This window comes from Magnolia sinica, chromosome 1, assembly GCF_029962835.1.
Source record: "Magnolia sinica isolate HGM2019 chromosome 1, MsV1, whole genome shotgun sequence".
In the NCBI taxonomy this organism is placed as follows: domain Eukaryota; kingdom Viridiplantae; phylum Streptophyta; class Magnoliopsida; order Magnoliales; family Magnoliaceae; genus Magnolia; species Magnolia sinica.
Genome location: NC_080573.1, coordinates 134,280,584 through 134,295,782, shown reverse-complemented (window position 1 = coordinate 134,295,782; position 15,199 = coordinate 134,280,584). Strand labels below are relative to the sequence as shown.

At 38.4% G+C, this 15,199-nt stretch overlaps 1 protein-coding gene across 1 annotated transcript; it reads left to right on the top strand.

The window, feature by feature from the left end:
• The first annotated feature begins 2,751 nt into the window (after positions 1-2,751).
• On the top strand, positions 2,752-5,149 carry LOC131218735 (protein LYK2-like). Its single transcript, XM_058213491.1, has one exon. It carries the CDS (start codon positions 2,947-2,949, stop codon positions 4,963-4,965), a length of 2,019 nt encoding a protein of 672 aa, XP_058069474.1. The 5' UTR covers positions 2,752-2,946; the 3' UTR covers positions 4,966-5,149.
• Positions 5,150-15,199: the final 10,050 nt, after the last annotated feature.

The window sequence follows — 15,199 nt, the reverse complement described above, 5'->3', positions numbered from 1 at the left end:
GTCTGCTACAATATGGATGGTGAGGGAAAGGTTCCTGTGACATGGATCCAGAGAGAGAAGTAGAAAAGTCATAAGTTAAAAAGCTAAGAAATAATTCATTAAGATAAAAAAAAAAAAAGAGTGCCTTAATTCGTAAGTTAAAAAGTAGCTTATTTGGTGGTATCCAAACATCCCCTTAATATCACTTACAATTTCAATAATTTGCCTAAAACTAGGTACATATTTTAAAAATGTCCTTAACTCCTCACAGTATATATAGTAGTGTCCATGTGTTCAGTTTATACATATAAACTCATATTGGTTGCTATTTATACTTTGGCATGTGAGTGTGCAAAATACAAACAAGCATGTTGTTAGTTAACATGTATTTACTTTGGACTCATTAATTACCCTTATATCATAGTTTAAAAACTCACAAACTCAATTCAAATTTAGATCAGGGGCGGCTCAACATTTTTGGAAGCCTTAGGCAAGTCATAAAAATGAGGCTTTAATTTAGAAAAATGACATTGATGTACCACTCTACCGTTAGAAAAATAAAGTTAGAATTTAAATTTTTAAAAACTTAATTAACAATAAAGTAAGTGGTTGTGGTCTTAGGTTCTAGGAGAAGAATTTATTAGGAATGATGCTATTATTTTGAAAAGAGATGATAGAGTTAAACTGTTATTATTGATAGTGCTAGTTTCTAGAATCTGTTTTTTATTTTCAATTTCAAATTTATAAACTAATTTTTAGATGATCCTATTTTGTAGGCCTTTTAATAAGTTTTATTTCAAAAAATTTAGATTTTTTTTCTTCTTCTTAATTTTAATTTTGCTATAATATAGGACCTTTATAATTAAAAATTTTTAATTTTGCTATAATATAGGGCCTTCATAATTAGGGGTCCTTAAGTGATTGCCTCACCTGCCTACCCCTTAGAGCTATCCCTGATTTAGATCTAAGTAGTGTTGCCCTTGATATAATAATTAAATTATTATAACTTATAAAGAGTTTATCTTTGTCCGGCCATTAGTAACATCTGCAAACCTTTTGAATGACATAAAAAGTGACCTACCATGGATATGAACCATTCATTTATTCATACAAACAGGAGCAAGCTAACATGCAAGTATCACGCTTTCTTTAACCAGAGATCACTCACCGTGAGTGGTGTCGGGTCAACTGAGTCATCCATCTGACTTAATGAGTCTTGCTGAGTCAATCTTAAGAATGAGCACACTGACTCGGTCCAGAGTCTCGCCTCTGTGGTCCAAGTTTCAACTCGAGTTAGCCAGTTTTGGAACTATGGTTTATACATCTCATATGAGTTGGGTGAAAGTGCAGAGGCACGCATGTGGTGGTCTAGTTTAAATATGGTGGGAATCTAGTCTGTCTAAATGCATGAGCAAATAAATAGTAATTTCATAAACATGTATTAAAGTATGCTGTATGTCTGTATGTATGTTTATATGGATGAACCATGCATTGAAGATGGAACATATGCATGCAATACACCGACTCTAGTACAAGTTCATGCACCAATAAAATTTAATTTGACTACATTAGGCAAGGTATGTTGATGTAGAGCTAGCGGGCTGCAGACACTTTCATGGCAAAGATGGACCAGTGAATGCTAGATTGGAGGCGAAAATGATCCTGACCGTTAGAATCATAAAACAGCTGTATCCCGCAAACTAGGGTAAGTTTTTCGAGGTATCATATATGATTTTAGGGTAGGAGAAACTATTTTAGCCAACCAACCCTGCTACACTGGGTTGCCCATGCTGGATTTGTGAGATTCCATAAGATTTATGGTCAAAATTCCATTTTATTTATGTTTTTACTATAAATAATAAGTTTTAGTTCGAGTATAACTTTTTATTCTTTTGAGTTGTATGAGTTGTACCCAAGGGCTTAGAAAAATTAGGAAAATAATACGGTTAGGCGAAATTGGACACTTACCATTTTTTGCCAAAAACCATGAAGTCTGGTAGGAATGGTGACGGTCTATAAATATTAACTTTACTATTTATAACAAGTCGTGTTTTTAGGATGTTTGAATTAGAGTGCGAGTTTAAAACTGTCTTACGTTTGAGCTTATTATTTAATGGATTGTAAATTTTTTAATCATTAATCAATTTATTTCAAATGTATTATAAGTTATTTGAGGAAGCTCTACGAGGAGTTCAGAGAAATCCATGAATTCAGAGTATTTATGCCTTGAGCCTGAGGAAGATGGTGATCTACCCCATCAATTCCCTACCCGCATCATATGTATGCATGCATAAATGGGTCCACTCCTCCATAGCTCGGTGGTCGACAGACTCTATTTCAATAATGAGATCAGGGATAGAGTGCCCCCACGTGGTGTGGGTGAGCATATGTGGTGTAGGTGTGTAAAAGAAAAAGAAGAAGAAAAAATTATGAATGAATAGATGAGGCATGCCTAAACGAATGCATGAAGAATGACATGCACTTGCACTCGGGTGGGTCACGAGGATGGTTTTGAGACTCGTCCGAGATGGGTGTGACGCGGACGAGTCAACTCGGACTTAGAGGGACCCAATCCTGTTCATCACCCCTAACTCCAGTGAGTTGGGTCGATTCAGGCCCGACTAAGGTGAGTCGCAACTCGACTCAGGGCCAAACGAGTCAATTTGAATCCCTTACGAGTCTTTTAACCATGGTCACAGGACTGAGTATAGTCCATCAATTTGCAGAGGAGGTAACGAGCAGCAGCAGTTGGTTTGGATATCCTTCTGCCAATGGAATCAAGCCCAAGGTGATGGGGAACAGCAATAGCTGGAACCACGTATAAAATAAATGCAATTAGTGTTGCCCCACCCAAGAATCCTGTTTACACACAGATACTTAGAATACCCTTTTTAATGCTACTGTTGTTTTTTTTATCCTGACTCAATAACTAGAGATTTCCAACTTCTCTATGCAGATTTAGTGTTCATGGCAGCAGCAGTCAGGAAGCTATGCTTGAGAGCTCTCATCTTCTTGATTTGGGCCTCCGTTAGATTCATGAAAGGAGCATCCATCAATCCATGCAATGATACTAGCTCCATTGATGCTTCAAGTTACAGCTGCAATCCAAATGGGCCACAGAATCAGTGCACAACGTTCGTGCTGTTGCACGCGACCTCTTATTTTCCGTCGCTCTCCAATCTGAGCTTCTATTTAGGCCTGAATCGGACAGGAGTCGCCGAAGCGAGCGGACTGCCTATGGATACGGAGCAGCTACAGCAGAACCAGCCGCTGCTCATACCCAGAGATTGTCGTTGCAACGGAAGTTACTTTCAGGCAGAGGTCATGAAGACTGCAATTGAAGGTGAGTCCATTAGTGGGATAGCAGCTTCCTTTGAAGGCTTAACAACCTGCAAAGCTATCCACGAAAAGAATCCAAATCTCCCATCAGGTGGACTAGATGATGAGGTTCAGTTGCTGGTTCCTTTGATTTGTGCCTGCCCAACTTCATTTCAGCTCAATCAAGGGATAGAATTCCTAATATCTTATCCGATATTCGAAGGTGATACAGTTTCTAGCTTGGCTTCTGTTTTTAATACTAGTGTAGAAGCTATAGTCTCTGTAAATAACAGAACAGGAACACTTGTAACAAAGAGTCTACTACATACAGTTCCGCCTCTGTTTATACCCGTCGCTGAGAAACCAGACCTTGCTCTTCTTTCAAAAGCCCATCAATCTAATTCGTCTCTTGTCGATGATAGCATCCCTGTAATGGCTGTAGCAAAGAAGAGTCACTCGAGAAGGCTTCGGGCATGTAAGATTGGAATTTACACTGCACTGAGTGGAGTAGCACTAGTATTGAGTATTGCAGCGGTCGCAGCTGTTTTGGTGATTCGCATGAAGAAGAAGCCGGGTTTATGCAAGACCAGAGACGTCGAGCTACAGCAACTGAATGTAAAGAATGCCCGCGAATTGAAAGATGAATTAGAGGAGCCTCAAGATACTATGAATGATCAAAGCCTCCAGCAGACGCCGCACCAGGCGGGGATGGATACATATACTCTAGAGGAGCTGAGAAGAGCTACTGAAGACTTCAGTTTGAGTAATCTCATAGAAGATTCCATGTTCCATGGCCGACTCAATGGGAAGAACCTGGCTATAAAGCGAACGAATGCAGAAACTGTCTCCAAGATTGAATTCGAGCTTTTTGACGGCACCCATCGCCACCTCAATGTTGTTCGGCTTCTGGGTGCGTGCGCTGGTGATGCGTGTGATTCATATCTGGTTTTTGAGTACGCGAAGAATGGTTCCTTGAAGGACTGGCTTCATGGGGGACTGGCAATGAAAAGTCAGTTCATAGCTTCCTGCTACTGCTTCTTGACATGGAATCAACGTCTGAGGATATGTCTTCAGGTAGCCATGGGCTTGCATTACATGCACCATACCATGAATCCCAGCTATGTCCATGGAAACATAAAGAGCCGGAACATTCTTCTGGATGAAGAATTCAATGCAAAGATTGGTAGTTTTGGGATGAGGAGATGCAGCAAAGATGAATTTGAAGATCCTCTGCTTCTTTCGACCAGCCCTGCGGGTTGGAGCAGAGGATATCTGGCACCTGAATACTTCGAACAAGGATCGATGTCTCCAAGCAATGATATCTTTGCTTTTGGGGTCATCCTCCTCGAGGTCTTATCAGGGAAAACGCCCATAAACAGAGCCAATATCAAGGGAGAAAGCGTTCTCCTCTCGAAGCAGATCAAAACCATCTTGCAGTCAGATGGTACAGAAGAACTGAGGGGTTGGATGGATTGCGCGATCGGAGAGGCTTATTCGTTTGAAGCAGCGCTAACATTGGCCAAGCTTGCAAGAGCATGCGTGGAAGATGACCCGTCTTTAAGACCAACCGCAGAAGAGGTGTTCGAGAAGCTAGCGAGAATGGTTGAAGAACTGCCTGGCGAGCAAATCTCAATCTGTGAAAGCTCTTCCAAATCCCAATTTAAGTAAATTCCCAATCATTCAATAAGAAGAACTTCTGCTGCTACTGTGTGGAGATTTGCAGGTTTGTGTATGTAATTACCGACTCGAATAATATCATCTCTTGTGTTAGTATTGTAGTAAACTAAATCAAGGTCAGTTGTGTAGTAGGATATGAACTCTGTGATTAGATGCACCATCGAATTGGATTGCAGTTATTAATCTAATAAAATGGAAATAACCAAATTGTAATTTCTTTCTTAGAATTCATACTGAGGGTCTGAGCTCCAAATTGCAATTACCTTCTTTTCAATTTCAGGGCTACTTCCTCAATATGGATACTAGGAACTTAATGTTCTTAATTCATTTCACTTGCGCATCCAAACTAAGCCTCGGCATAAATTTCAGAAACAACAGTTCAAACTGGTTAAACCATGAACCATGTGATGTGATTCCTGACTCATCCCATTTCCATTCATGATAATCTAACGGGCGTTTGGATGCAATATCCAATTGAATTTTGACAATTACCCTGTTAACTAAATTGGGTTTCCTTCCTCAGAATTCATGACGTGTTTAATTTTTCCAAACATTCGGTAAATACACTGCAAGTGAGTAATAATTATTTCACTGGGTAATTACAGGGTTGTTATCTATGTTGGATTTGACACTTACTTTCTTGAGCTCTAAACCGGAGGAGACTGAAATATATGTGGGGCTCACCATGATGTCTGTGTCTTATCCACACCGTCCATCTGTTATGCCAGCTGAATTTAGGGCTTGACCAAAAAAATGAGGCTGATACAAAGCTCAAGTGGGCCACACCACAAGATTTAGGGAATCGAACATTTATCATTAAAAACATATCGGTGCCACTGTTTCCTTTAGTGTGGGCCACCTAAGTGTTGGATCAAGCTCTTTTTTTGGTTCATGCCTTAAAATGTTACGTTAAAACTGATGAATGGTTCAGACATATCATATATATATATATATATATATATATATATATATATATATATATATATATATATATATATATATATGAGTCCCGGTCTCCTATGCACCATGCCGCATCATGCTTAAATACGAGCTCCCATATTGTCCGTTAGATCCTCCTATCGGCTGGGATTCAAGCACCGTGAGGAGAGAGAGTATCCTTGAAGGAGGGCTCGCACGGCATCTTTCTCGGCATCCGACGGGTTTCTAATGAAGTGGCGTCTCTCAATGTTGTGGGCCATGCTATGGTGTATGTTTTTTATCTACACCGTCCATCAATTTGGAGAGATCATATTAAGACATGATCCAAAAAATGAATCAGATCCAAAGCTTGAGAGGACCCCACCACAAAAAACAGTGGGAAGAGTGACGCCCACCGTCAAAACGTTCTAATGGCCGTGATAGTTTTCCTTGAGTCAAATATTTGCGTTTTCCTTCTTTCATGTCTGCTTTAACACATGAACATGTGGGATCTCAAATAAACATCATGGTGGAACTTCAAAAGGTTTCAACGGTGGGTGTCACTCTCATCACTGTTTTCTGTGGTGGGGTCCACCCCAGCCTTGGATCTGCCTCGTTCTTTGGGCCATGCTCTAAAATGATCTCTCCAAATGTATGGACGGTGTTGATACAACACATACAACATGGTGGGCCCACAAAAGTAGGTGACGTCACTTCAGTAGCCAGCCTGTCAGGGACGCAGATTTCCTGCGAAAGCCTACCGTTGGAAGTTCCTGCGCTGGGAACGCAGTTGGGCCACTGGGATGTTTGTGAGAAATCCTCACCGTCCATCAGTTTTGTGAGTTCATTTTAGGACATGAGACCAAAAATGAACCGTATACAATGCTCAAATGGGCCGAAAACTTGATAAGTGAACATCCACAGTTGAAATATTCGTGGGGCGACATAAGTTTTGAATCATGCTAATATTTGTGTTTTCAGTTCATCCCAGTAGGAATGACGTTATTAACGGTATGGATGGCATGTAAACATCAATGTTTAACCCAGGTAGGTTTCAACAGTAGGAATTTCCCTAAATACATTTTCCTTTAGTACGGCCCACTTGAGTCTTGGATCGTGTTCAATTTTGGTCTAATCTCCTGAAATTATCTCAGAAAACGGATGAACGGAGTGGATTCCTGAACAACATGACGGTGGGCCCACCTATGTTCCCAGCGCAGGAACTTACTAAGAAAGGCTTTCGCAGGAAATCCGCGTCCGCCTGTCAGATTCCCATCCCCAGCACGCATCCTTTCCGGAGGCGGATTGCGTCCTAACCCCGCCCGGACGGTAGGGCTTTGTGGGGCCCATCGTGATGTTAGTGTTTTATCCATGCCGTCCACCCATTCTTTCAGATCATTTTCTGGTATGAGCCTAAAAATGAGGTTGATCCAAATCTCAAGTGGACCGCACAGTGTTAATTGAACGCCCACCTTTAAAAACTTCTTGGGGGCCACAAAGTTTTAGATCAAGCTGATATATATTATTTCCCTTCATCCAAGTTTTTATGACATCATCAACAGGTTAGATGTCAAATAGCCATTATAGTGGGCCCTAAGAGGTTTTTAATGGCGAAAATTCAATCAAAACTGTTTTCCCATGGTGTGGTCCACTAGTGATTTAGATATACCTAATTTTTGGGACAATGTCATAAAATTATCTTTTAAAATGGATGGACGGCGTGGATAACTTATACATCATGGGGTCCACAGAGCACCGACCACAGCTGATGGCAGCGTCACCAGCCAAACCGCATCACCCTAGGAGGTTTTTAACGACGGAAATTGAATCAAAACTGTTTTCCCATGGTATGTTCTACATGTGATTTAGATATACCTAATTTTTGGAATAATATCATAAAATTATCTTTCAAAATGGATGGACGGCATGGATAAAACATATACATCATGGGTCCACATAGCACTAACCACGGCTGATGGCAGCGTCCCCAGCCAAACCGCGTCATCCTGGGAGGTTTTTAATGACGGAAATTCAATCAAAACTGTTTTCGCATGGTGTGGTCCACATGTGATTTATATATATCTAATTTTTGGGATAATATCACAAAATTATCTTTCAAAATGGATGGACGGCATGGATAAAACAAATACATCATGGGTCCACATAGTACCAACCACAGCTGATGGCAGCGTCACCAGCCAAACCGCAAAAAAAATTCTCGCCGAAAAAAGTGCCGCGCGAGTCCTCCTTCGGGAGACTCTCTCTTGCGCATGGCTGTTAAATCCCGGTCGATGAGGGGATCTAACGACGGAAGAAGGAGCTCTCATTTAAGGTCGATGCGGCACGGTGCGCAGGAGACCGGGACTCTATATATATATATATATCATGGTGGGGCCTAGAAATTTAAACCAGTCTTTTTTACTCGGTTTTTGAGACAAAAATGCAGGTGCATTATCAAACAGGTGAAATAGTAATAATTACTATTTCCCACTGCATTTAGATGCAATTTGAAAAATCAAACAGGTAGGCTAGCATTTGGAAAGCTTGGGACCATTTCTGTTTGAGGTAGTGAAGATCCGATTATTAGAATAGTGAATCGGAGTCTATAAAAAGGAAGTAGAAACCCCATTGAAATCTACTACAAAATAACAAGAAAAATTCTAATCGTGGAGTTGATGGAAGATCGAACCACCAAAGGTGATTTGCAGTCTCATGAGTACTTTTCTCCTCATTTCTTGACGTGGTTGGACTGTCCTAATCGTAGAAGATTTTGAAAAAAAAAAAACATTCATTGAGTTATTTCAACCTTTTTTTAACTGAATCTTCTTAATTTAATGCACTTGTGCATCCAAACGCAAGGGGAAAATAGATCACTCGGAAAAGAAACTGGACTTTTGGAAATGACTTTCTCACTGTGATTTGGGAAAAGAAAAAATAATACTGTTTTGATGTAAATACTATGGAAGAATGGATCTAGGATTGCTTCTAAGTTAACTGTGAATATCCAAATCATTTTTTAGAGAATACCCATCTAAGCATAGATGGCCTTACCTCTACTTCACTAGGTAAAACGTAGGGTGCAGCTTCCAAAAGCAGTACATGTGGAAACATGTGGTGATCTGGGCTGTTGGTATGGTGGGCTTCGGAGCGAATGCTTCTATAAAGTATCACAGCGTTGTACAAGTGAATCCCATGGGCTTCATTTTGGATGGTCCGTGCCCCAAGAATCTCATATATGGAAAAATCCTAACCTTTGAATAGGTGGCCTAAGAAACCAACAGCAATGGTTCACATTCTAACCAGTAAAAAAGCCAAATATTCTGCAACTAAAATCTTCCAACAAGTAACCCACTAATTGTTGGACCTAGTCTAGCTAACACCGAGCTAGGGTTGGGCCTTAAGCCTTAGTCCTCAAAAACTGAAAATACCTTTGTCTTGGCCCTTGCGCTAACGGGTTGGGTTGTTCATGGGGCCAACCCTATCAGGTGAATAGTTAGTTAAATATTTTTAATATGCCTAATTTTAGATTTTTTAATTATTATTATTATTATTATTATTATTATTATTTTGCGATATCCTTCATCCCCAAAAATTGTATGTATAAACAGTTTGGATCACAGAAACATAATCCTGGAATCAATGATTGTATTTAAACTACACATGTACATTGATAGAGAACAATTAACAAGTGTTTATAAGCCATAATAGTGTGGCCCACTTAATGATTGGATCAAGCAAATGGGCTGAGCCGGGCCATTCATCATTGGCAGCCAAAACATTGGGCTGTTGATTTTTGGTATATACCATTTTTATAATGTGGCCATATCTAATGTTAAAAGTCAACAACAATCCAAATTCACCTTGCATGTCCAGCTCATTTGATAAGTGTGCCATGTGTACAGTATGCCCCTACATGATGAATGGTATGGGTCTTTGACATGCGTGCCACAAGCATAGATAGATTTATGATGACCCAAAAATTACACTTATTTGATTGGTGGACAACCCTTCAATAATTTAAAATGAAAATATTCATTGGTCCCATTTTAACAAACTACTACCTATGAATTGGAAGTTAGAATTGTCCAACCAATTCTAATTTTCATACTATGACTTATTGCCAGTAGTTTCCACTTATTGAGCTAATGTATGCCGCGTGCGTGCGATCGTATGGGAAGATGCTTAACATTACAGCCTAAAATTCTCTGTTTGGAACCTAGTTTGTAAGTGTGCAGTGCATGATTGGTCTATACAAACCACTTTGTAAACATCCCAATTATATTGGACCATTCTCCCAAAATCTCCCAAATTAGAAAATTCTAGCCATCGGATCTTTGATCTTTCTTTCATTGAACATGGTTTGTTCATACATTTCTTTTTAACCATGTATTTACATGCCAACAAACATAGTATTTAAAAATCATAGTTCGTTATTTATAAATGTGAGAAACTACATTAGCTAATATAAAAATAGAAGGTCACAACTCCAATGGTTCGGCCAATAATTTATGGTCAACCCTGCAAATTAATCTCAGCCTTTCATGTGTGTGATATCCTACTCTAATTAGATATTTGGCTCAACCAGTTGAATTACCTTGTGCAAAAATCATCCACATCCACTCATACATACTTATATTTTCTTATTTACCGATGGTTAAAGATTATTTTCTATGGTGTGGCCCGCTTAATGAGTGGATGATGTTGGTTTTTGCAAAGACAATCCTTACTGTGGGGCGGAACCTTGCTATGTTCATGTGTTATACAACCTTTTGGAAAGGCTGTATAACACATGAACTTAGCAAGTTATAGACTTGAAACCTTCTCATATATGAAAGAACCATTTGTTAAACCATGTACACAAGACAAAGCATAAGGAATCTAGATACCAACCCATGGCCCATTAATCAGGACATTATTCAGGTAGACCTTGAAATTAATGTAAAATCCAAACAAAACACAAAGCAAGCATAAGAAAAATCACGCCCAAGCCGCGGCACAGCACTTATTCCCACTCCAGCCAAACGCTAAAACCGCAGCATGATGCTAAAACAACCTTACTCATCTGGCCTAGAACTCTCCCCTCCGCCGGCCTGAGAATATGACAGCAAGAGCAGCAATTCGAAATTTCCGATTGCCAAAACCAAAGGGATTTAATCGAACCCTCTGGTATCCACGCCGGCGGCATAGCCCGACAATTGCACCATAGATGTAAGGGATCACACCAGTGTATGCTTCCATAGACTTCCCATGCATCAAAAACCTGGAGTGCATTGAAGGTGCCATCCTATTTCAATCACCCCAAACACAAACCTCCCCAGATTATATTAAGATTCCATCACATTTCATCATTTAATTAAAGGAGCCTTCTTATTTCTCAACTAAGATATTGTAAAGCCTATCTATTTTGGATTGTGTTCGGATCCCACATGCTTGCACGTCTTCTTAGTGGCTCTCACGTCCATCCATCTTCAAAGTTGAAAGTTTGGAAATGTCCCATCTAATACACAGCTCACATGTGATACACGTATGCTAGATAACACGTCTAGCTACAGGTAGAGGTCACAGTTCTAAAACTCGCTGGGTCAACTCAGTAAGATTTGGAGCCGTCTGTAGGAAACTTAGTCCTGAGTCTGACTGGATCCCAACATGAGATGACTTGTCGAGTCACTGAGTCACTAGGAAACTGTCTAAAATTGGTGCTTATAGTAACTTAAATATGTTAAAATTATTTACTCATATTTTTATTTTTATACTATTATAATAACGAGTTGAATTGGGTCGAAGTCTTCGAGTCAACCAGACCTGTATAAACATCGAGTTGAGTCGGGTCAAGTTCTCGGAATTTCAAGCTATTGTAGAGGTGCTTTGTGATGGTAATGCACCCTTGTTCTTTTATTGGTTTGGACTGGACCCAGCTTGGCCTGACACGTAAGGCCCTGTGCTTGAGATCAGCCCATTTCTGGCAGGGGTCTACAACAGCAGGCCTAAGCCCAAACCCAATATGAAAGTGATTGGACTTGAGCCCAACCACGCTTGGTCCAAAAATTTATAAAATCTCTATATTCCCACACGAATGTTCATAATCTCTCCATTAGTTAAGTGGGCCACACATGTAAAAAAAAAAAAACTTAAAAAGAATGAAATTAATGGCTTATATTCAAGATGAATAGGTTGCTTAATTGAGAATTAGAATGGCTCATAGGACATAAGACGTTCATATGAAGTCAGGCCAAGACAAGTTGTTTTAGGCAGACAAAAATGATTAGGCTATGTATGGTAGGCCTAAGCCTAGCTAGCACATGGACAAAGCTAATAGATTCAAGCTTGATCCAAAGCTGAGGAGGGTTTGTCTAGCCGCCAGGCCCCTTGCCCCCCTTAATCCACAACTACACGAGAAATATATAAAAATCAAATTTAAACTGTTCAAATGGTCAGTCCCACTTTTGATGGATCATAAATCAAACATATTAAACCGACCCACTTTAAATGGATCATAACCCAAAATAAAACAGAAAATTCATATTTTAGTTGTTAAATTAGCATATGGTGATTGACCGAACTCTATATATTTACTTTCACTTTTAAAACAACATGCTATTTTTTTAACAGAAGTTCAAAATTATTCCACACTAGTTTTTAAAAAGAAGTTCCCACACTAGTTTTTAAAAACGAAGTTCAAAATTTTTACGCACGGGTAAGTTTGTATAGAAATGAAAATAACTATTATTTTATTTCTTGTCTTTTTTAAGGGAAGCAGATAAGGTGAGGCCAAGGACTCACTCAAGACTGCGCGCGGTGCTGCCTTTACTATAGGGCCCACCTTGATATATATGTATTTTATATTCACGTTGTCCATCTGTTTTTCTAAATCATTTTAGGGCATTATCCAAAAAATGAAGAAGATTCAAATCTTAGGTGGACCATACTCTAGGAAACATTGGTGATTGAATGCCCTAACATTAAAAACTTCTTAGGGCGCAACTTAATGTTTCAATAGTGTTTATTTTTCATCCAATATTAATGGTTAATCGCCACTATTTTATATGATATGGTCCACCCGATAATTAGGTCTTCTTCATTTTTGGGATAATGCCACAAAATGATATGGAGAAATGGATGGACGGTGTGGATACAAAATACATACATCAAGGTGGGCCCCACGGTAAGGGTCGACCGTCCTGGGTGAGTCCTTGGTCTCACTTTATCCGCTCCCTCTTTTAAGCATAACCAAAATTGTTATTATATCGAAAGAGCTCGAAAATATTTGGACAATGTCTTGTTAGAAAGTATAATCATACACATATGGATAAAGGAGGCCAATAGAAAAATAGACCAAAAAGTAAATGATAATGAGGTAGATCCAAAGGTAAATCTTGTGAACCAGTCAGGAAAATAAGAAGAAAAATGGCGAATGTAATAATGGTGGAAAGCGTAGACATTATGCTAACAAATGTAGGATAAAAAATAAGACAAACAAGTAGTTTAAGAAAAAAGAAAAATTAGTATAACTGTTAAAAGCCCATGCATCACATTAAAACTTGCTGGCTAAAAATAAAAATAAAAAATCAAAGGTAAGCCTCAGGCTAATCTCGCAGAATTGGGCAATGAGTTTGACATGATACTAGTCGTTATGTCAGAAGTTATTCTTGTAAACAACTTTGAGTGATCACTAGACACATGTGCAACTCGGCATGTGTGCAAAGATCGTAGCATATGTACTTCTTATGAAGCATCAAGAGATGATGTACATATGTTCATGAGTAATGCTCGAACTTCTTTTGTTGTAGAGAAAACGAAATTTCTTCTAAAGCTCACTTTCGAGAAGACTCTAATGTTGAATGATATTCTGCATGTACCTGACATTAGAAGAAACTTGGTCTCTGGTTCGCTCATCAATAAGGTTCCAGTTAAGTTAGTATTTGATTTAGATAGGCTTTTAATGAATTAGAATGGAACTTTTTTGAGAAATGACTAATGTAGCGATAATTTCTTCATTATAAATATATCCAAAGATAGTAAGAAGATATCTAGTTTTATGTATATCGTTGAACCTCTTTATCTATTGGGTCCTTACTCTTACCCGGGTGGTAAACTCCCAGGAGTTTCAACACCGGGTCAAGGGTTCGAGTACCCACCAGTGGTAAAATCCCACGGCGTGCGTGTGTGTGGGGTGCGTGTGCTTGTGTAATAATAATAAAAAAAAACCTCTTTATCTATTGCATAATAGATTAGGTCATGTGAATATAATATTTTTAAAGAAAATAAAAATGTTAGGCTTATTACCTAATATTTTGAATGAAGATTTTGATAAACGTGAAACATGTATAAAATCTAAATTATTTAGAAAATCCTTAAAATGAGTGAGTCGATCTTCTGTTCTATTAGAACTAATATATAGTGGCCTAGGTGATTTTTAGAAACCACATATTTAGAGGTGGAAAAAGATATTTCATAACTTTTGTGTATGGCTACTTTAAATTTATTAGAGTCTCTGTTGAGGAATAAAGATGAAACTTTAGAGGCTTTCACTAAGTATAAAAATGAAGTTGAAAATCAATTGAATATGAAAATTAAAAGACTTAGAACAAACAGAGGAGGAGAGTATGAATCTTCTTAATATATAGAATTGTGTGAAAAGAATGGGATAGTGCATGAAACTACAACTCCTTATACTTAAGAAAAAAATGGAATAGCATATCGTAAGAATAGAACTTTTAAACAGATGATGAATGTTATGTTAAATAGTTCGGGCTTGCCCTTAAACATGTGGGGAGAAGCAATTTCTGTTAGTTTGTTAAATTCTGAATATGATTCCTTTTATGTCTACTAAGCAAACACCATATGAACTTTAGAAGAATCATATTTTTAATTATGAATATCTTATTAAAATGTCTGAGTGTCATGCTAAAATAAAATTGCCTGAAACTAAGAAAATGAAGCTAGGCCCTAAAATGACTGACTCTGTATTTATAGGATAAACAGAAAATAGTGTGGCATGTAGTTTTCTAATTCTAAAGACAAATGATAATATTCTAAATCCTAATACCATTATAGAAGCTAGGGATGCAGAATTCCTTAAGAACATATTTCCTATGGAATCTAAGTCTATAGTAATAGAGGAAATTAGTAGATCAGATGTCGCATATCTTAGTAAAGGTGCTGACGAGTAGGTAATATAAGAGATAAAAGCAATAACAAGCACTAGAGTTAAAAGAAAAACTAACATAAGAGATAATTTTTTAACCTTCTTAATAGAAGATGAGCTACAACCTATACAAAAACAATTAACTCTACAGATGTAACATTT

What these genes read in the sequence shown, in the direction of transcription:
- LOC131218735 (XM_058213491.1), top strand. Translation starts at nt 2,947, where the DNA reads ATGGCAGCAGCAGTCAGGAAGCTATGCTTGAGAGCTCTCATCTTCTTG.